The sequence below is a fragment of the Cetorhinus maximus genome, chromosome 24 (assembly GCF_964194155.1).
Source record: "Cetorhinus maximus chromosome 24, sCetMax3.hap1.1, whole genome shotgun sequence".
NCBI lineage: Eukaryota > Metazoa > Chordata > Chondrichthyes > Lamniformes > Cetorhinidae > Cetorhinus > Cetorhinus maximus.
The window spans coordinates 47,101,901-47,125,344 of record NC_135902.1 but is presented as its reverse complement, the minus strand read 5'-3'; the positions used below and the strand labels follow the sequence as shown (position 1 = coordinate 47,125,344).

At 39.5% G+C, this 23,444-nt stretch overlaps 1 protein-coding gene across 2 annotated transcripts in view; it reads right to left on the bottom strand.

The window, feature by feature from the left end:
- baiap2a (BAR/IMD domain containing adaptor protein 2a) overlaps nt 1-23,444 on the bottom strand; it is an 89,458-nt gene that overhangs the window by 21,624 nt on the left and 44,390 nt on the right. For both annotated transcript variants that reach the window (XM_078571171.1, XM_078571172.1), the window contains 3 exons: nt 19,147-19,208; nt 18,441-18,512; nt 15,208-15,345 (listed from right to left, as the gene is read on the bottom strand). In XM_078571171.1, the coding sequence (XP_078427297.1) occupies nt 15,208-15,345; nt 18,441-18,512; nt 19,147-19,208 (272 nt within the window). The remainder of the gene's footprint in view (nt 1-15,207; nt 15,346-18,440; nt 18,513-19,146; nt 19,209-23,444) is intronic.

Below are 23,444 nucleotides of genomic sequence, written 5' to 3'. Positions count from 1 at the left end.
ATTACCAGTGAACTTATGCTAAATTGTAGATTCCCAATCTGAAATATAAATTAAAATATTGTAAACAAAATTTACATTGCCACACAATTTTAGTTTGGATTAAATCAGGGATTACTCAGTTTAAAGTCAAATCCACATTTTTGACCTGCGCTCGCATTCAGAACATATGATCCAATGTAAAGTGGCAACATAATAATGGTGAATTAATGACAATGGTTCAATAAGATCATTGCAGGGGTATATTTTTTCAGTGTGGCCCCATGATATACAATCTGCTTTATACACAAGTTAAATGGCAACAGTAGGCACGGTTAGAATTGATTTTACAGCAAGCAAATTCCCAAGAATTTAAAAGGACAATTCAACAATCCTTGTGGCCATTTTTCTGGCGCTGGGCCACCAACCATTAGATTTATTGAACTTCGTTCTCAACTTGCTACAGTGGGATTTAAATCCTCAATTTCTGGATTGCTAATGGGGTTTGCATATTTCTATACAGGATTACAATATTGTCTAAAATGTTTGGTTGTAGACTAATAAACTCAGCAAAATGTATGAACTAGTTCAATGACGATGCCTCTCTTCCTGACAAATGTATTGAATGACTGGTAATTTCTGCTGTAATTTATCTACCATCGTTAATTACACATCACTTGTCAAACTTCTGTCCCTGTTGATATACAGTCAAAATAAGGCAATGCACATATATCAAGATGTATTACAAAATATTTGCTGAAACACAAACTTTAAAAATGTAATGGGAAAATAGAATGTGACCAGTTAGCACTACAGAAACAAAGTTATATTTTTAATAAATCAAAGTTATTAAACTAAATAGTCATTGTAATGGCTCACAAAGTACCACAGAGCAGGATTACTGGAACTGGCTATTTGTTCTCCTCGTTCATGGACATGTTCTTATTAATGTGGTAGTGCGAATAAATAAATAATCGAGAAGGAGTAGCAGCAGAAGTTGCATTAGAAGTAATATAATATCTCTAATAAAGGTAAAAATTTAAGTAAACTTTTAATCAAACATTCCTAAACTTCCCTCCAACACAAGTTGATTAAACATTGGCACTTCAAACATGCCCTTCCAGAGATGTGAGGAGATAATTGCAGGGGAATCAGAGACGATTTCCTGGGCAGGCATCAAACATCTGCTTCTTCTAACCCACAAAAACAAGAACTGAAAAAATACTGTGCCTTTTATGAAAGCCTTTAGCAGTCTTTTAAGGCACAGCTGGTTAGCTACTTCAGTGTTTAGTACAACTAGATAGACGAAGGGTGGCGGAAGCTCTGCCTATGTGCAAATAAATTTCCAAGGCCCAATAATCAGCGTAGAACCCTGATTTACATTAAAGGTCCTAATATGTGTTTCAGGCAGGCAAGGCAGCTGACTAAAAGTCGCTGGAGCCAAAATGGTGCCTGACATGGCAGATCACACCATTAAATTTGGAGGCTTAATGCCAACTTCTATGCTGGAAAAAAAGGTGAGCGTAATTTATATTTCTCTCCAATGTGTTCACTGTTAACTATGGTTTAATAGTTATAACATTTGATGGGTGTGAAAATTGGAATTATTGAAAGAGATTGATTATGTATGCTAATTTCTATCGAAACAAGTTTCACAAGGACTTGGTGCCAAAAGTTGGCTGGCTTGTGGTCAAATACGAACCTTAAAGGTTTAGCATGAAAGTAAGCAGAACCTCACAAAATAAAAGGCTTTACTCTGCTGCACTGCCAATTAAATTTGCATAAAAGTGACATTTAAAGCTTTCAGAAGGTCAAAGAACAAAGGGAGCAATTATATTTTATGAGTCCTAGAGCAGTGTCATCTTACTTCTGAGAGCCAAATCAAAACTAATCCTTTACTGCAGAAAAAATAAATCTCTTTGCTGGTTTCAAAGATTAAGTGAAGTAAACTTGAAAAGTGTAAACTCATTTTACTAGAAAACTTGTACAGTCTACTAAATTACTCAAATATGGTGAGAAATGTAAAGGAATTGAAAAAACATTTAGGTGAGAATTTTCTCCCCATCGGGGAGGCTGAGCAGGAGCGGCTGTGTGCCGCCATTTTACGTGGGCGGGGCCAATTAAGGCCCGCCCAGTGTGACGTGAACCCGGAAGCGCTGAGTGCTCCCTGTGTGGGCGGGGGGAGGAGGGAGAGTCAGGGCCTGCACTCTTTTGTATATGCGTGCGAAAGAGCGCAGAAATCTCCCTGAGGCACAGAGCTGCCTCAGGGAGATTATTTTCTTTATCAAAACTTCAAAAAAGTAGATAAAATTATTCAGACATGTCCCCTCATGTTACAGTGTCACATGAGCTGGGACATGTCAATGAATTTTAATTAAAAAATTTATTTGATTTATAAAGCCTTCATGAAACCTCATCCTGCCCATGGATGGGGTTTCATGATAAATGTGAAGGTCGCTTGGACTCTTCACCTGCCCACCAACCTTGAGGTTGGACGGGCAGCCCTGCTCATTGTTTCAATTAAATGGCCTTAGTTGGCCTTTGACAGTTCCACGGGCGCGCAGCTGACTCCGGTGCGCGCCCGCTGAGCTGAAGATCGGAATGATGCGCGGTGACGTCAGGACGCACGCCGACATCACCGCGCATCATTTTACGCGACGGCAAGTGGGGCCCGCCCCTGCACGCCGACCAGAAGATTCAGGCCTTAGTGTCCCCTAAGGCAGATATGAGAAATCAAGCATTCACACCAGTATGTAGCAGGTAATGACTAAATAGAAATTAAGCATGCTCTAGAGAATATGGGGTTGTTCAATACCAATACTGAGCTGTCAAAAGTATAACTATATCATTCTCTAATACAGACCATTAGCTTTAGTGACATGACTTCAAGAGGAAAAAGGAGGCCAAAGATATAGTTCCCTTCATTAATGCAGAGTAAGAAGAAATACAATGAAAGCCAGCACTGTGTTGAGATAGAGTAGTGAAGAAAATGCCAATGCTGCTCTATTTTTGGTTAATATTAATAGTTAACAAAAGGAACACTGGTAAGTCGATACAATTCCTTGAAATTTCATTGACAGAGAAAAGTAAACTCATTTTTTCAATCAAATAGATGAGTTTAAAAATGGAGAAAGGAGGAAGGATGTCACCACAATAGTGCACCCCACGCTCATGTACTGTGGGGGAAGGATTATGATATAGAAATATGTAGCTAAATCAAGGCCTCCAAGAGATTATGTTTATGTGGGATTTGGCAGTGAACAAAAGGCAAGCTGTGGATTTAGATTTAAAAGCAAAATGGTTTCCATGTTGTTAATTAAAGCGCATATGCTTTCAGTGATCAAAGACTAAGCTTACTACGATCATCAAAGACGTACCCCAAGATTTAAAGTTTTTTGCTCATGTTTCAGAAGAAAGTTAGTTGAGCAAGCCAAATCAGCCAAAGTACAATTAGAAATCTGGAGTTGTAATAGTTAAGTGGTGGGAGGGACAGATAAAGCCGCACCCTGCGCACACAATGCTCCATTGGATTCTCAAGGAAGTTAGGCATAACTATAGAAAGGAGAAGTTAACAGAAACAGGTTATGCAGGATGAGTGTTAAATTAAGATGTCTGCAATTATTATCATCCTTCAAGATGCTAACTAAAATATGCTAAAACAAGCAGAATTTTCAACATATATGCTCATTTGCACTCACAGCAAGCCTTTACCTTTGCTCTGAAGGGCATTGCATTTTTGGCTTCCCAGAATTTTTTTTTCTTGAAATTCTTGTGTTGGTAAGATTTCCATAAACATCCTTGATCTTCAATTATTGCATGGAAATGTCATTTTCATGACTCACAACAGTGTTCCAAAGAAATGTGATGATGGGCTGTTGCCATAGCTACAAGAAATAGGTCATAGCAGAAATTCTTTTCATAGTTGGGACGGCAATACTTAAGGAATGAAACCCAGGGATGATACTGCAAACAGTTAAAACAAACATATGGCAACTCCAGGCTGACACAAGGGTCATATTATTAATTGCTCAAGATATCCACAAATCAGAGAACAAATAATGCTGTAAAAAATCTATAAAACGTTCGTAAGGACACTGGCACTGTAGCAGTCATGCTGCACTCATTCCATGACTCACTGTCCATCAGGGACAGTTACTGTCTGAACGTTCTCTTATTTAATAAAAATACAACATTTCAGATTTAACCCCTGCACTCATTTTATATAAGCGATTAGCAACTGTGCTAGTGTAATATTGTCCCCTCTGCTCAGGAGGATATTCTTTTTATATATATTTTAATTCTAGGCTCTAATCCAAAATGTTTGTGTGCCAGTCCACCCCTGGTACAGTTAAGCTCTTTTGTTGCAACTGCGATAGAATGGAAGGAAATCAGTGGGCAACTTTCCCTCCTCCTGCACAGTCTAATCCCATCATTTCAGTTACCACAGCAAGTGGGAACAGAAAGAAGCAATTTTTAAATTTTTTTTTAGAACTTGCGTATTTAGCAACAGCTGCTTTAATGAACTTTCTGTGAACTAAGTAGAATCTTTCACTGTACCTCTAGTTTATTTACAGGTTTAGCTTGGTGCTATTAGAAAAGTCTAAACACAGTACAGGGAGAATTTTCAGGTCGGCGAGTGGGGGCAGGGCCCACTCACCGACATGCGGTGATGTCGGGCGGGTGTCCCGACGTCACCACGCGTCATTTAGATTTTCAGTTCGGTGGGCATGCCTGTCAAAAGTCTAATAAAAACTAATTAAATGAGCTGCCTGTCCAACCTTAAGGTTGGCGGGCAGGTGAAGAGCCCAGGCGGCCTTCGCATTTTTCATGGAACCTCATCCACAGGCGAGATGAGGTTTCATGAAGTGTTTATAAATCAAATAAATTTTTTCATTAATGTTCTTTGACATGTCCCAGCTCATGAATGAGATTACTACTTCCAATCCAGAGTTTACACTAAAAGTGCACGAAATCTTTAGGTTCGTAAGTATTGAAAGTTTTAATAAAAATAATGCAGTTTTAAAATGTCACTTTGAACTCTCACTAATCACTCATCACAAAAGTTGCAGCTAACATTTGTGCTGCTGGCTTTACATAATTAAGACAATGACTAAAGCTTCTTCTGAATGTTCTCACCAGTTCACTTCTTTCAAAAAACCTTCATAAATGAGAATTTTAAACAGTAATTATCATACAAATTAATGACGGTATATGCAAATAATTGGAACGAAATGCAATTAAAAATAACTTTAAAAATTTTTCTATATCAAAACCATTGGAAATGATTGAAATACAAAAAAAAAACCGCTGCCTAATGAGGTAGAGAAGATATTGGTACATGTACCCTATAGCCGCACATTATACTGAGCCACTCAAAATCCTGATCTATACCGAGCTGGAGCTGCAGTAAGGGCATTACAATAGGCCATAATGCCTCTCGGCTAGGAAGAAGGAAAATTAAAATAAACTATAAGCTGGAGTTACAACTCTTGATCATATGAGACAGAAATGCACGTATGTATATGGACGTTGATCACGTCCGTGGAATGAGGGCTTGGCTACGACGCCCAACAGAAACTGAAAAACCTGCCGACCATCGCTATCGTGACTCTCAACAATACTACTTGGCTATGGCTGGGCTCTGAACACTCAGGAACCTGTACATCAGCAAGACTCACCACCTTCAACTAAGAAAGGATGGAAATTGGAGGGGGGAAATTTATTCCCTCCCAAAAAAATGAAAAGGGTGGTGCAACAAAATGCAGTGATAAACAGTTATTCCAGAAGTGTAAATCGCCTTTTTTTTATTCATTCATGGGATGTGGGCATCACTGGCTCAGTCAGGATTTATTGCCCATCCCCAATTGCCCTTGTTCAGAGGACGTTTAAGAGTCAACCACATTGCCGAGAGGCTGGAGTCACATGTACGCCAGACCGGGTAAGGACGGCAGATCTCTTTCCCCAATGGGAAGGACATTAATGAACCAGATGGGTTTTTATGACAATCGGCAATGGTTTCACAGTCACCATTAGACTTTTTTAATTCCAGATTTTTGTTGGATTCAAATTCCATCATCTGCCGTGGTGGGATTTGAACCTGGGTCCCCAGAGGATTACTGGGTCTCTGGATTACCAGTCCACTGACAAGTCCACTATGCCACTGTCTCCCCAATTATTGAATTTATGCATGTACAATAATAGCAGAAATCTGTACAGCGCAACAGCATGGGGGTGGTAGTGAGCGGGTTAAAAAAAGAGTTGGGGTACTAATCCAAGACCACAGTGACGTAAATGCAGAGAATATCCAATTCCCTTACTCCACACCAAACACTGACATTCGTTTACAGGAGTCAGTGCTATACAGTGCCAAATATACTAAGCTAACTGAAGTAACGTTAATCAGGTTAGACAACTATGATGTATTTTTACGCTGGTCTGTCAATGGCATAAAAATAACAAGGTACAACTGCACTCTCTTTTGGCTGATGACTGTTCAAATGCCAGTTTTCAAGAAGCAACTGTCAAATTTGGAGTGGTTTCACAATAATCTGCTAGACAGCTTTAGCTCCCAGGTGAAACTGTCATTTTTTGATACAAGTAGTAATTCTGGGAAGCATTCAAACCCATCTATAGTGCAGCTAGGCAATTTGGAAGCAGCAGATTTGATTAACATGGTACCCCACTACAATGCAACAAAAATCTGCAGTGCAAATTAATATACTTTTAATGAAAATCAAGATGAAAGAAGCAAAATATTTTACAGAAAAGGTGACATCCATTTGGATAGATCAGCAGAAATATCCACTCTGTGGTTTACAGGATAACTGGAAAAATAATGACCTTGTTCTGTGTTTTGCACTGAACTGAAAATAGCTACCATCCTTTTGCATACTCTATCATTAGGTAGAATATAAACACAGAAAACTCATTAACAGCATCTCCATAAATGCAAAAACTGGTCACAAAAATGTTGTACTGTATATGAACCCACTTAGATGAAACAGTCAATAAACTGAAGCTTCCTTAAATGGTAGGCTAATGATGCCGGATTGGTGCTCCACCACAGAAAGTCATGACATGGGTCCACACCCATGCTTTCTACACCAGTGATCTCCAAATCTTAGCTGTGTCATTAGGAAGGTAGGTAACATGCCCCATCAACAGGAAATGCTGCGAACCTTATAAGAACTCTTGGAAGAAATAACAGAGGATAGATATGCAGTGGGTGCAGTTCAGTCGGATCTTCAAAAGGTTTTAATAAAGCATTGCACACAACAATATAAATATAATAGAATGACATTCCAGAAGAGACTACATTTCAAAAGTGCAATATTGCTCATAATGCTTTTTGGGACATGCTGGGGTTGTAAAAGGTATTATATAAATTCAAGTTCTTTCTTCTTTCTAAGTGGCTTGTTGCGAAGATAATGGTGTGTGTAGTGAAAGGTCAATGTGGTCACAGAGAGACAGATGGTTTGGAGTCAGAAAATAAGGGTTATGGGCAAAGAAGTTTTTCAGACTGGAAAGATTTAGTTAGTCATGATTCATAGTGGTCATAGTGCATAATTTAAAAAAGAGCAATATCCAGAAATAACTTGGACTTGGGAAATGAGGGAATAATATCAAAATTTACTGATGACATCGAATGAAGGGAGGAATGTTTACAAATTGTGAACTGGACTGTTAAAGCCTCCACAAAGGCCTATATAAGAGAGCAGGGAGAGTAGACAGGTGGAAGATACAATGGGTCTAATAGTTTGTTGTTCATCCTTTGAGGCAAAGATGACCTTATTCATCATCTGTGGTGTTTGGTGGAATTCCAGTGGGTATGCAGGTGACTGCTAAGACCAATCTGTGCCTGGAAAGTTCTGCTGCAAACAGGTTAGGATACCACAGATGAGCTTTGGACAAGTTACTAGCTCGTGGATTCCCTCTGCTTGCGTTTTCTGCTTCCGATATGCGCTTTCAAAGGAGGCCACACCGTTTATTTGGTTGCGCCCAGTGCAGCAATCCTGAGCAAGCTTCTCCTAGGACTTGGGGTCAAAATCAAAATTCTGAAGTGAAACCCTCAGAGTGCCTTTGTAGCACTTCCTTTGACTGCCATGATGGCACACCCGAGACTCAAGCTCTCTATGGAAGATTCGCTTTGGTAAGCAAATGTCAGGCATTCTGCTTACGTGACAAGCCCAACTGAGCTGTGACTGTCTCAAAACGGTGTGAATGTTGGCATGCCAGCTCAAGTGAGCACCTCAGTGTCCGATATTTTGTCCTGCCATCTGATCTTTCGAAGCTTTCGAAGACAACACCAGTTAAAGTGGTTGAGCTTCTTGGCATGACACTGGTACAATCCAAGTTTAGCACACATAGAGCAGAGTGGACAGGACTATTGCTGTATGGACTCAGTTTGGTAGACAGACTTATTCCTCTTCATTCCCAGACTAAGGTTCCAGGTCTGCCGAATGCTACACTTACTTGACAGTTCTTGGATGCGTCGCGTTGTTGATACAGACAGCTTGTGAGAGTGTGTTGCCAGATTTCTACACATGGACCTCTACATCACGTTTATTGATCTGATGAGGGCCTTTGACACAGTCGACCATGAGGGCCTTTGTGTAAGGCAATGGAAAAATTCGACTGCCCTGAGATATACATCATGCTTGTCTGACAGTTCCACGAAAGCATGCTAGCAGGTTTCTGGGTACTGATGAGTCTTCAGACCCATTCCCAGTTACTTATTTAGTTAAAAGCAAAAAACTGCAGATGCTGGAAATCCAAAACAAAAATAAAAATACCTGGAAAAACTCAGCAGGTCTGGCAGCATCTGTGGAGAGGAACACAGTTAACGTTTCAAGTCCGTATGACTCTTCAGCAGAACTTACTTACTTAGTACAAGGCTGCATGCTAGCACTAACCCTCTTCAGCACTTTTTTCTCTGCCATGCTCTCACCTTCCATGATGCTGATCCTGGCATCGAAATCAGATATCACATGGATGGAAAGCTGTTCAATCTCAGGCAACTCCAGGCAAAGACCAAGGTCTCCAAGAACATAATCTGGTGATTTCCTGTTTGCCAGATGACTGTGCACTAGCTGCCGGTTCAGAGCTGAACGAGTAATGTAGCATGGATTCGTTTTCCAATGCATGAGACAACTTCCGCCTTACAATCAGCATGAAGAAAACTGAAGTAATATACCTGCCTACTCCAAGGTTTCAGTCCATGTCAGCAGTGGGTAAGTTCACTTATTCCAGCAGGGTCTAATCGTACAGAAATATGAAATAATACATTTTGGAAGCAATAAGAGGGAAAGGAAACTCAACTTCTAAGATTTTAAATAGACCAGTGGAATAAAGGAACATGGTGTGCAGATACACTGGTCATTAAATATGGCCGTGCAAGTAGATGAAACTGTATGAAGTGCATATGGAATCTCAGATTTTATATTCAGAGGCATCAAATAAAAAAAGCAAGATTTTACAATTTGAACCAGTAGTAAAATGCGTGAAGCTACTGAAAAACGAATATATTCTGGAAAATAAACCGGAATCACTGGGAATTTTAACTGCAAGAACGTCTTTCAGTTATTTCATGATCTCACTCACTCCTATTTGATTTGTCACATTAGTTCTTTGTAATTCCATTTATACTGTACTTGTAAAGGAAGAATAATAAAACATACAACAAAAAATAATTTTGTTCATGCTGTCAAGATTTGACAGGCTAAAACCCTCCATTACAAGGGAATCCTAGAGGAAGTCTTGCATTGTAAGCCCAATTCATACTCTTGGAGCCACCACTTGTATTGTCCTTAGAAACAGCACACCTACGTAGAGCATTTAACAGATTTAAAATGTTATGACAGCTTTCTAAAAGCACTGCTGATACATAGTACAGTTGGTAGCAGTGTATGGCTTATATTGTGGTTGGCTGTCGTACTAGACAAAGAGCATGTCGGTGGTGGGGGAACCACCCTTCATTGCAATCATTTTGAAGAAGGTTGTTAGAAAGTTTTAAAATGCGCATTGGTTATTTAGAGGTATAGTTTTGAGAGAACTGAAAAGAGATTGTACCCAGATATCAGCCATTTTAGTGTAAAACTGGGGACTGAATATGACCGAATATCCCCAGCACACAATACTCATGTTAGAGGTATTCTGTGTGATAGAATTACCTCCAATATCATCTGAATAACAATTGTAAAGTAACATGTTAACTTGAAAAAAATTTATAAGCATGTACATATGAATTAAATTCCCGACCTATTCTTATTCCTGAATGATCTACAATTGGCCTGAATTTCTTTTGGGGGTGGGGCGTGGGGTGGTGGCTGAGGCTACACACAAAACTGAGGCCTGTTGAGACAAGTTAATGTTCTCCAAAGGAAGAACAAGTGGCTTGTAATTCTAAGAACAGTGGAGCATCAGCACACACCGTTCCTGAGCACAAAGCACACAAGTCCAAATGTTTTAGGACTATAAATTTTAATAAGCTCATTTGTGTGTAGCTAAAGTGGACCTGCAAGAGGTGTGATAACACATCTCAGGACCACAAGGATTCTCAGCAACACATCATAGCAACAGCACTTTCTGCTGAAGTGTCTAGTATGACTATGTCTCCATGGCATTAGACATACAAAATAAATTTAGTTTGGTAAGAAAGGAATCGTATAGTACAGCATTTCATTTCTCTCAAATGCTTATTTGCTACAAGTCTCTCTAAACTCATATCTGGTCTAAATAACTATATGATGCTAGATATTGGTATGCTTCATGAAAATGGGTCAACTTTAGTAAACAAAAATGTGAACATTTTATAAAAGGGCTTTAATTGAACAGTAGTACAAAAAGGTCTAAGCTGATGAAATGTTTTAACAACCTCAGTAGATATAATTCTTCTGATTGCATAGACAGAAAACAGAAAGAGCACAAACAGTTTCAAGATGCATGAGCAGCAAAACATCACTAAATTTCTAGATATATTTTAACCAGTAGGTACCAGAACAGAGAAAGTGACCAGGTTAAGCAGCTTTTCTTTTCATCAAAATCGGACATTTTCTGGAGCTTTAAGAGCAGGTCGAAAAATAAAATTGTTTCATTTTAGAAACAATGAAAACATTTAGCTTTCACCAAGGTAGGCACAACCAATAAAATCCTCATTCATGCCTGTTACCTCGAGACTTGACTATTTGAATGCTTGCTTAGCCAGCCTCCCATCTTCCACCCTCCACAACTCGAACTCATCCAAAAATCTGCTGCCTATATCCCAACATTCACTAGGCCTGCCCATCCATCGATCCACCACGTTGCTCACTGGCTCCCAGTCACCCTTGATATTAAAATTCTCATCCTTGTTTCAAAAATCTTTTCCCCCTCATTTTATCTGTAATCTCCTCCAGTCCTACAAACTCCAAGGTCTCTCTTTTCCTCCAACATTGGCCTCTTGCACGTTCCCAATTTCAATTGTTCCACCATTGGGATCTGTACCATCAGTCTTCTTGGACCTAATGTTAGGGATTCCCTTCCTAAACCTCTCTACCCCTCTAGCTCTCTCTTATCCTTTAAAACACTCCTTAAAACCTCTTTCTTTGATCAAACTTTGGTCACCTGTCCTAGTAGCTCCTTATGTGGCTCAATGTCACAAAAGATCCTGTAAAGCACCTTGAGACATTTTACTGCATTAAAATTGCTATATAGATGCAAATTGCTGTCGTAAAATAAATCTTTTTAGTGTTCACAAGATGATGTAAGACTGTGAACTCTAAATTTTAATAGAACCCTCACACTGCTTGAATGATTCTGTAGAAAGGTTAATCTTAAAAATGCAATTAATCTAATTACAGTGCTAGTCTTGCTTGAAGACAAGTGCTAAAGAAAGAAAAGATCTTGCTTCTCCTATTCTATCGCTTTTTATGCTCTTCAGTGAAATTACCCATACATCAGCATAGTACTACGTGCCAAGACTGTGGGATTTTACAATGAGAAAATATGTATTCAAGGTAGTCATTAACATTTAATACATAGAGGTTCAGTAATTTAAATAGTCCAAAGAAGATATATGAATCGAACTTCCACAACCACACTTTTCAGCACAATTTACATCTCTATACTGGATTTTTAAAAATATCATTATTTTCATTGATAGATCATGAAAATATTTATTTAGTAGCCATCATAACTTTATATGGGGCATATTTCTCTATAAGAATCAGTATTAAAAATGGTACAGAGAACCAGACTCTCATCATTCCTATTCTAGTATGAAGCCAAGTAAGAAACAAGCTCTATATTCCCTCAGTGATTCAATGGGTAAATTAATCAATGTTTTATTAGTTCGCTTTACAGACCAGGGAGGTCTCAGCTTCAATCCCTTGAGTTAACTAATCACAGCCGAAGGATCACTGGCAGCATTACAATTGGCTCAGCATCCATTGGCAAGGGAGAAAAAATAAATTAGTCAGGGTTTCTGCTTTAACTATTATCCAGGGGTCTGTGCTGAACATGCTAATGATACTAAAAGACAAAGCTACAATATACGTAATATTATTTATCATTTTGAAAAGAAATTCAAGATGTAAATGACAGTTCCATCATCTCTGGGGATTGAGTTCTGTTTTCCAGAATTAGAAATTTTTCCTGAGCTTTGGGTGCAGAGGATTTCTAAATACTGGGACTGAGTTTTGTGGGGAAATTCATTGCAAGTATTTCTAACATTTAATATTTATTTTGGGGTTAAGCCTAACTATTTCAGGTAAATTATTTAAATTTTACGTTATATATGAAACATAATTGGCTGGGTCAAAAGTCAAGCTGGTACCTGCAACTGCTCGAAAGAATGTAAATGAGAAAATGTATTCACAAGTACTTAAACTTGTCAATGTAAGTGTTCACCAAGATCACTACACAACTATGTTTTTCCATTGGTCTGTCTACGATGTAAATTTTTTTGTTTAAGCAAAGTCAATAGCCAACATCAGCATTAAAAGTAAGATTAATGAAGACAAACTTGGGTCCCGTACAGTCCGAAACAGGGGAATTTATAATAGAGAACAAGGAAATGGCAGAGCAATTAATTAAATTAGTTCTGTCTTCATGTAGGGAGATACAAATAACTTTCCAGAAATGCTAGGGAACCAAGGGTCTAGTGAGAAGGAGGAATTGAAGGAAATTAGTATTATGAAAACAATAGTGCTGGAGAAATTAATAGGACTTAAAACCGATAAATCCCCAGGGCCTGATAATCTACATCCCAGGGTACTAAAGGAGGTCGCCTTGGAAATGGTGGATACATTGGTAATCACCTTCCAAAATTCTGTAGATTCTGGAACAGTCCTGGCAGATTGGAGGGTGGTAAATATAACCCCACTGTTTAAAAAAGGAGGGAGGGAGAAAACAGCGAATTACAGACCAGTTAGCCTAACATCAGTAGTAGGGAAAATGTTAAGAGTCTATTATAAAGAATGCTTAGAAAATATCAAAAGGGATTAGACAAAGTGAACATGGATTTATGAAAGGGAAATCATGTTTGACAAACCTACTGGAGTTTTTCTGAGGATGTAACTAGCAGAATAGATAAGGGAGAACCAGTAAATGTGCTGTATTTGGATTTTCAGAAAGCTTTTGATAAAGTCCCACAAAAGAGGTTAGTGTGTAAAATTAAAGCACATGGGATTGGGGGTAATATATTGGCATGGATTGAGAATTGGCTAGCAGACAGAAAACAGAGAATAGGAACAAACATGTCTTTTTCGGAGTGACAGGCGGTGACAAGTGGGGTAGAGGAGGGATCAGCATTTGGGCCCCAGCTATTCACAACATATATTAATGATTTGAATGAGGGAACCAAATGTAATATTTCCAACTTTGCTGACGACACAAAACTTGGTGGGAATGTGAGGGGTGAGAAGTGTGTTAAGAGGTTTCAAGGCGATTTGGACAGGTTGAGTGAGTGGGCAAATACATGACAGATACAGTGTAATGTGGAGAAGTGTGAAGTTATCCACTTTGGTAGGAAAAACAGAATGGCAGAGCATTATTTAAATGGTGATAGATTGGGAAATGTTGATGTACAAAGGGACCTGGGTGTCCTTATACACCAATCACTGAAAGCAAACGTGCAGGTACAGCAAGCAGTTAAGAAGGCAAATGGTATGTTTGCCTTCATTGCAAGACGACTTGAGTACAGGAGCAAGGATGTCTTACTGCAGCTGTACAGGGCCTTTGTGAGACTACACCTGGAATATTGTGCGCAGTTTTGGTCTTCTTGCCTAAGAAAGGATATACTTACAATAGAGGGAGTACAGCGAAGGTTTACTAAACCGATTCCTGGGATGGCAGGATTGCCATATGACGAGAGACTGGACCGACTAGGCCTGTATTCACTGAAGTTTAGAAGAATGAGACGGGGTCTCAACAAAATGTATAAAATTCTGACAGGGATGGACAGACTGGATGCAGGGATGGTTTCCTCTGGCTGGGGGGGTCTAGATCAAGGGGTCACAATCTCAGGATACAGGGTGGGCCATTTAGGACCGAGATGAGGAGAAACTTCTTCACTCAGAGGGTGGTGAACCTGTGGAATTCTCTACCATAAAAGGCTGTGTAGGCCAAGTCACAATGTACTTAAGAAGGAAATAGATAGATTTCTGGACTGAAGGTGTCAAGGTACATGGGGAGAGCAGGAGTATAGTGATGAGATAGAGGATCAGCCATGATCATATTAAATGGCGAAGCAGGCTTGAAGGGCCGAATGACCTACTCCTGCTCCTATTTTTTATGCTTCTATGTTTCACTCTAGACACTCAGTTTTGACTTCGAGCACTCCAGGTCAGGGTGCAGCACAATCTGTCTATGGCATCCCAAACTCTTTGAATCTCAGAAGAGCATCCACTACTGCATCAATCACATTCTTAAGGCCTTGCTGAACAAGACTGGAAATTTTACTGCAAATTATTTGTACTGCATACCTATGTTGGATTGAAGCCATCTTCACAGAGGCTCCTTTCAGTTGACAGTAGGAAATGTTTTCCATTCCATTCAGGCTCCAAAAAGGGAAAGACCAGTGTTCCAACTTACCAGGTTACTCAGCCTCCCAAAAAGAAGAAAATGAAAAATAATTCCACCACGTCCCTGCCCACCCGATGGAGACTAACCTTTCCAAGAGAATTTTTCTTAATCATTTCCAAAAAGTGTTCAAATAACTGATTATGTGAAGAGCCACCAGGGGAGAGTCCATACCTGCATTTCTTTATCTCCATATTTTTGTGGGTTCTTGCTCCCATGGCTCTTTCTTCGCAGTTTCTTCAGCTCCGCGTGACACTTTTCCAGGGACTCCAACCTGGCTTTGTGTTCAGCTTGATACTTCTTCAATGTTGCCTAAACGGAAAAACATAAATAGAAGTTCATTATCAAAACTGTCAACGGTTACAAATATTACTTTAGCAACAGGAAGGAGGCTTGCCTTTGTTGTGGGTTAATAAAGTGGAAGGAACATAAAGTAAAAGGCAAAATTTAATTTAATTTTAAAAATCAGTCAATGCTTAATTATGGTATTGATTTCGAACTGGTTTTAGTTCAATTCACTTCCTAATGGTTTCTGACACAACCTATATATTATGAGGTTTATTATTTCATACCTATCATTAAAGTGAGTAGCTGTCTGGCTTCCTAAAACAGACAAAACAGGATAAGCCTTTGGCCTACCAGTAAAGGTAGCCACATCTTGTTCCACTGTCCATTATACAGTAAGGTTTGAATCTAACAGCTAACAATAGGAGACTTGAAGGAACAATGCTAAGAAAATCCTTTGGAGCGCCTTGGGATATTTTATTATACTAATGATGCCAGATAAATGCAATAATTGTTGTTGAGGCCAGCCAGTCCAAGTAACGAGAATAGCATTTCTGGCAGTGGATATTAAAAACATGCCAAACTATTCAAAAAATTAACTACTGGAAAGTTTACAAATTCCTCAAAGCACATGAGCTATAATGCAATTTTATGAAGTTTTTGGCTGACAACGTGAGGTGCTCTTTGAGCTAGCAGCAAACAAAGACTGTCTCAACTATTACGGATTTACTGGAGAATTGCCTCTAACTTGGGACACCAACTGTTCATCATGATATCGGATCGTTTCCACTTATCACTCAGGTCAGTAAATTAGTACTATTAATATGGTATACACACTTTCAAAAGCAGATTCACTCAACTGTCAGAAACTTGCATTTCTCTGAATGAAAAGTATGGTTCTGATGCCAGTGATCCAGACAGAGAGAATATGAATTACATAAGGTGAATAAGTTAAGAAAATGCAAAACATCACACACAAACACACAGAAAATGGGCCTATAAACTGAAATGTGTGTCTCTGTCAAAGTAGGAGTAGACAACTTTATCCATATGCCACTTCAACCCAAACATTTTAATTGTTAATAAGTGCAAGGAAGTCATGGACTTCATTGTCACCAAAATCAAGACCATCCGATCGGCTACCTCTGCCGAGTCCCTCCCTTCCACTAGCCCACCTAGCCAAACTTTCAATAATTCACCTCCCGTCTTAGTGCTGAACTTGCATCTTTTTCTAGTTTATCTCCTATCTGCCCTCATGCCCTCTCTAAGCTCATCTTGTCCAAGAGACCCATCTTCTGTTCCCTTGATCCTATTCCCACTAAACTTATCACCCAACTTCCCTTCCTGGCGTCCATGTTAGCTGATATTGTTAATGGTTTTCTCTCTTCAGATGTTGTCCCTCTCTCCTTTAAATCTGCCATCATGACACCTTTCCTCAAAAAAAACCCTCAATTCTTGACCTCATTGTCCCATCTTCAATTTCCCTTTTCAGTCCAAAGTCCTTGAGCGTGTCTTCGGCTCCCAAATCCGTTCTCATCTTCCCAGAATTCTATGTCCAATCAGAATTCCATCCGTCCAGTACCAAAGCAGCTCTTATCAAAATCACAAATGACGTCCAATGTGACCGTGACAAAGGTGAACTTTCCCTCCTCGTCTTCTTGACCTGTCGACCACACCATCCCTCCTCTAACACCTCTCTACTGTCATCCAGCTGGGTGGGACTGCTCTCACCTGGTTCCATTCTTAACTATCGAATCGTAATCAGAGCATCACTTACAACGACTTCTCTTCCTGCTCTCGGCACCATTACCTCTTGTATTCCCCCAAGGATTTATCCTTGGCCCCCCTCCCATTTCTCATCCACATGGTGCTCCTCGATGACATCATCCAAAAAGACAGCATTAGCGTTAACATGTAATCTGACATCACCTAGCTCTACCTTACCATCTCCTCTCTCAATTCCCCCACTGTTACTAAATTAGCAGATATCCAGTACTGGATGAGCAGAAATTTCCTCCAATTAAATACTGGGAAGAATGAAGCCATTGTTTTTAGTCACGCTCCAAACTCCATTCCCCAACTACCAACTCCATCCCCCTCCCTGGTGATAGTCTGTGATTAAGTCAATCTCTTTGCAATCTGGATATCTTAACTTGTATCTTGTTTCCCTGTCGCACCTGTGTTCACTGACCTACAATGGTTCCCAGTCAAGCAACAGCTTGATTTTAACATTCTCATCCTGGTTTTCAAATGCCTCCATGGCCTCACCCCTCCCTACTTATGTAATTTCCTTCAGCCCAAAAACCTCTTGAGGGGGCCTCTTGTGGATCCCAGTTTTATTTGTTCCACCAGAGACAGCCACATCTTTAGCTGTCTCGGCCCCAAGTGCTAGAATGCCCTTCCTACACATCTCCCCTCTCTACCTTGCTTTCTTGCTTTAAAATACTCATTAAAGCCTACCTCTTTGATCAAGATTTTGGTTATCTGACTCAACATCTCCTTATGTGGCATGTTCCTGTGAAGTGCCTTGGGACATTTTATTACTTTGAAGGTGCTACATCAGTTGTTGTTGGTGTTAATGAATCGTGTGTTAGCTTGCCAGCTGAATACTACAGAAAAGGCTGCAATAACTTGATTGGATGAAATGATCTTGTCATGTCAGCAAATGGTGTCTTGCGTAAAATTTAAGACACATGTATAAAGCCCACCACTCCAGAATGTCTGTAGAATCTACTGATGACAACTGCTATGGCAGGAAACATTTTCCAAAAGCCAAATAAAGAGATCTAAACCAGAAGTTTCAGAAGGCATTCCAGGAACCTAGTCTGCCTGAAAAACTTCCCAAACTCTAGTTCTTTTAAACCACCATTCCTTCCTAATAAATGACTGGTGGGTAGGAACAATTTCAAAGCTGTAATTCAACCCTTGAGTTCATTACAGTTACACAGTCTGAACCCTTTTAGATTACAATCTTGTGATCAGGTCATGCTATGTTTAATTTACATCTGAAGCTATGCCAGCTCTTTTGCTGTAAAATTAGACAATAAAAAGTGAACAGAAAGATTAATAATGATTTTCTTAATCAAGTGATGTGACAGCACAGAGTTCAGCCTGAAACTTACACTTAAGTATTTGGCATCTAGCTCAACCTTCTGTTCCAGTTGCATCAGCAGCTCATTGTGGAACACTTTCAACTGCAATGACAAGAAAACGTCAGCAACATTTAATTTCAATAATGTCAAGAGCACAAGAATCCCCCTGAACACCCACACACATATACTCACACACACCCACGTTGCAGAGGCACTGATTGTACTTTGGATCCTCAGATTAGTCATGTGCAAGTGATGCTTCCCTCCTCCAAAAGTTCAGTTCCTTAAAAGCTATAATTTTAACCACACATACACATTCTCGCAACACTAATTAACCTGGATTTTTATCCTAAGAGGTGCATGTTACAATTCCATTTTACCTCTTTTCCTAATCAAGAATTGCATTCTCTATATTGATAAAAAATTTCATAAAGCAAAGATGACAATTTTGATTTTTACCTGAATAAAACTGCTATATAGCAGTTATAATTTTAATTTGCTGGCCAAATGTCAAACATATTTTTCTCAACGAGCAAACAGGATTTGAACACAGGTGTGAGTGCCTAATCTGGCAAAAGTACATTCATTTGTAGCTATTTCAGCTGAAAAGTATCCCCTTCTCAAGAATAATTAAACAGAATTTAATTTACATAAATCTCTTGACAGAAACCTTTGCTTATTGGGTTCAAGCTCTAGCAGATTCAACTGTACATACTGCCTTAAAAGGAATACTCACCATTTCTTCAAGCTGTATCTGAATTTGCCTGTGGACCTCTGCCATCTGGAACAAAACATCCCCTGCAAAGTAACAAATGGAAGCTAAAATAACTATTTCTATCATTTTAGAATGTTAAGTAGAGCATCCACACAACATATGGGCATAATGATTAAGGGATTTGGGATTCAAAAAGGTGTCATGTCAAAAATGCTGAACAAAAGTTTAATTAAAAATCTACTATTTAAACTCTGCTCTCAGAGGTTCCTTTGCTTTTTTAAAAATTACAGTTTTTTCCACTTACATTTCTGTTCTCCCTCCCAAGTAACAATGCCTGTTATCCATGGTCAAGAGTTTAATGGCATTTAGCCTTCAGACATCCCCATAGACATCATCAATAGCAATCTAATTATCTTACTAAAAGGTAAGAATTTTGCACTCGGAAAGCTGACTATGTTGCAAGTCTAAACCTGCAATTTAGTCTGCTCAAAACTAACTGAGCCACTTCTGCCCCTCCCATTACTAAAGTTGTCTTTTTACCTTCTCTCAGAATACGCTCCCCTTACATGAATATTTTAACCTCACTCCAATCAAGATATACCACATGGGTAATCTCTTGGGGAAGGGAGGGAAGGGAAAAATTACAGCCTTTATTACAGCACTTGCAACAACCAGCAATGCAAGCCAGGAATAGAACTCAGCATTAAAAGCACAAACTAGAAGCCTTTTCTTAAAATATATAAATATGGAACACAGGAAAAATTATTTAAATTATATATAAAAAATCCAATTTTGGTGACTTCATTTTAAAATTTGATAGAAGTGTTCCTTTACAGGCTATTTGAACAAGTAGTCTTCTTGCCAATATACTGGAAGACATTTGAACATGGAAGTGACAAAATACGATACACCTTTGGGATGCGATCCAGGAAACCATCAAAGCTGGACAGCACAAGTGAGGAAGCAACTACTACACAGCATTAACAATATTTCTATTCCTATTCAAAAGGCTAGTAGCAAAAATACGATTATGGCACTTTGCATGTGGCCTCGTACTTTAGATTATTATATTTATTGTGCAAGAAAGCACATATTGCAACCTGATTCAAGTTTTTCTTCAACTACAACAGTAATTCTCTAACAATGCTATTATGTAAGTGCAAATTACAGCTGACAACCAGTTCGCCCCTCAGGTGGGCACCACTCTCCAAAATTGGTTTCCACACAGCCAGCAGTAACAAAGGCCAACAGTCTGTCATCAAAAAACCTCTTCCCTCTGTGGCCTGCTGAATCTGTTCAGTGCATCAACACACTAGTGTCATGCCACAAAGCAGCCCAAAATATGAGGGCAGGGATACATGGACCGGCTCAGTGTCAAAATATCAGCAATACCAACTTTAAGCCTTTAAAGCAGATTGTAAGTTGATTTTTAAAAAATCATAACTTCACTGCCAATACATTTGGAAAACATAGTTATTTAAATTGCTTTACACTGTATCAGAAATATATTTGAAGACGTCATCAAATCTAAAATTTGTGAGCACCTCTGGGCCTATGGGCTGGCAAGAAATTGTGAACACACAAACATTTCCAGCTTCAAAAACAAGTCTTGGAATCTAGTCAGCTCGCAATCCATGAATTAGAAGAGGCCAGAGCCACCAAAACAACCCACTACACTCATATTGAAGGCCCAGAATGTGCTCCTCTAAGCCATCAGCCCTTTTCCCAATCTGATACTCCCAAATGAGTGTGGGTGGATTCCAATAACTAGCATGAGAAAGGAATCAGGCTAGGTTGGTTCCTCAAGAAGAGATTGCTGATGCAGAAATTCCGTTTCCCAAAACATGATCAGTACCTTTATATTGTAACTCCGTTCTCGAATCGACCCCATAAATGCAACCCTATATTTTGCTCCAATTATCAAATCAGAGTTCCAGAGGGAAGCTGAAAGGGCTGAAGGGGTTGAGGTTGGAAATGCAGACTGCGCTACATACAGCCATTTGGACAGGAATCCAGAAGACCACAGGAAATATGATGGGGCTCAATTCCAACAGGCTAAACCTATGTCTATTAGACCTATCCTCTATAAAAATAGTTCCCCTACTTATGCTGATGTCACTGCTAGAGGGTACATTTTCCCTCCCCACAATAAACATGTGAGTAAAATGCTTTTGGGATACACATCAGTCACTTTGCGAACATATGGAGCCTCTTTGGTAGCTCCAAGCAGTCCCAAACCTTTCCATGAAATGCTATTTTACACAGATTGCCCCACCCACACTGTACCACAGGAAAGAGACAATGGGTTAACTTGGAAAGCACTCATAAGCCATCAAAGATTCTCGTACATTCAGCATGACTGTAAAAACCCGATATATTGTAACGACCCAGCCCTATGAAACCTTAGTTTCACTGACGGACCTATGAGATCTCAGTGATTCCATTGGACCGGAAGGAAGGCCAATCACCCTGACTCCAAGAGGGTGTGGTTCCCAGCGTAGACTCAATTACAGTAATAACCAATATATTTTCCTTAAGTACCATCTTCATCTAACCAATGGTATGTCAACTTCACGAAATATATATAACATAATTTTTCTTTGAATAATAAAACAAAGTATAAGAAAAGGGAAGCATGTGTACATAACAGACCTATCACATGCATCAGACTCCAAAATGTTGTCCTAACAATGGGACAATCATTGGATGCGCAGGCCTTGCAGACGCTCACACTAACGAGTGGCATAGATTTGAGACTTGGACAGGTCAGTATTCTCCTGGGCAGCCTTCCATTTTCCACCTTCTACAAGCTTGAGTCAATGCTCTGCTGCCCATACCCTGACTCACACCATGTCTTGTTCACCCATGCTTGTTGACCTACATTGGCTCCAAGCCCAGCAACACCCATGTTTTCAAACACCTCCAAGGATTCATCTCTCCTCGTCTCTAACCTCCAGTCCTACAATCCTCGGAAATGTTTGTCCTCCTCCAATTCTGGCCTTTTGCACATGCCCCATTTTAATCATTCCACCATTGGCAGCCATGCCTTCAACTGCCTAACTCCCCCCCCCCGCCCCCCCCCCCCCCCCCCACCCCGCACACACAAGCGCTCAAATTCCCTCACTAAACTTCTAGGCCTCTTCTCTTTTCCTATGAGACAATCCTACAACTCAAAATATCCCCTTAGGTGGTTTGGTGTCAAATTTTGTTTGGTAACATTCCGTGAAGTGCCTTGGGATGTTTTTCGCCGTTAAAAACTGATTTAGTCATTTCTTCAAATTTATACGAACTGGTACTATAATATGGCTTTGAAACAGGGGAGGCAGAAGAAATAATGTGGGGCTCATTTGTTTGCAAAGGCCAATGACACACGCCACAAAAAGATACGGTTATTATAGTGCTTAAAAGCAATGCAGCTCATTTGGTTACAAAAGCTGAACATCATTTCTATACCTGTGCCAAACTCAATTCAAAACAACTAATGCGGATTAGAATGGTCTTGGGTGGTTGAAGCTTTCACATGAGGTACAATAATCAGGTAAACATCTATAAACTTTTGTACTAACTTGCAGTTTCAGACACTGGTATGTTTACCTAACCAATCTAACAGCATTAATGAGGTTGGATATATCTCAGCACAATCCACTTTCTTATGATACAATAGCAAATATTATTTTTCAAGGTGGCAGTAGGACAGTTCTGTAAAGATTTGTAGATCTAATAGTCCATCTGCAGGCTAGTCAACCACAGAGAGCTTCACAGTTAAGCCCAGTTCTGTTCGTGGCACACCTTTGTTGGTGGTAAATGAAGCAGGTATAAATAGAAAGTCTGTTTGTTGCAGTTGCCAACAGAAACCTGTTTCCATGCAAAGTTTGCCACTCCCAAATGATGTCAAAATATCCTCGCAAAAACAAAGTTGTTATTCATGTAGTGTCCTCAAACATACACAACTATATTTAGCGCACTGCCTGCAAGTAAGAAAAAAATCAATGAAATTTCAAAGAGCATGTTGAAATAACCATTAATAAGAAAGAACATCGAGCAGATTTTTAAACTGCAATGGTTGCTGTGGGCTGTGCTGTGTAGATTTGTATCGACAGGTAGGTCTGGGTCTTAATCTCACACCTGGTTACCATTGATTCTCTCAGATTTTATCAGGGTCATAGCCATTATAAGGAGTGGCACCAATGATTAAAAGGGAAAGGAATGAGGTGGAGTGGGGAATCCGTGTTTCCCCTGGGATCACATTTCAACTATAATTAGAATTAGGATCTGACTCAATCCTTAGGATGGGAGTTCCACTGATTAGTTAATTTTTC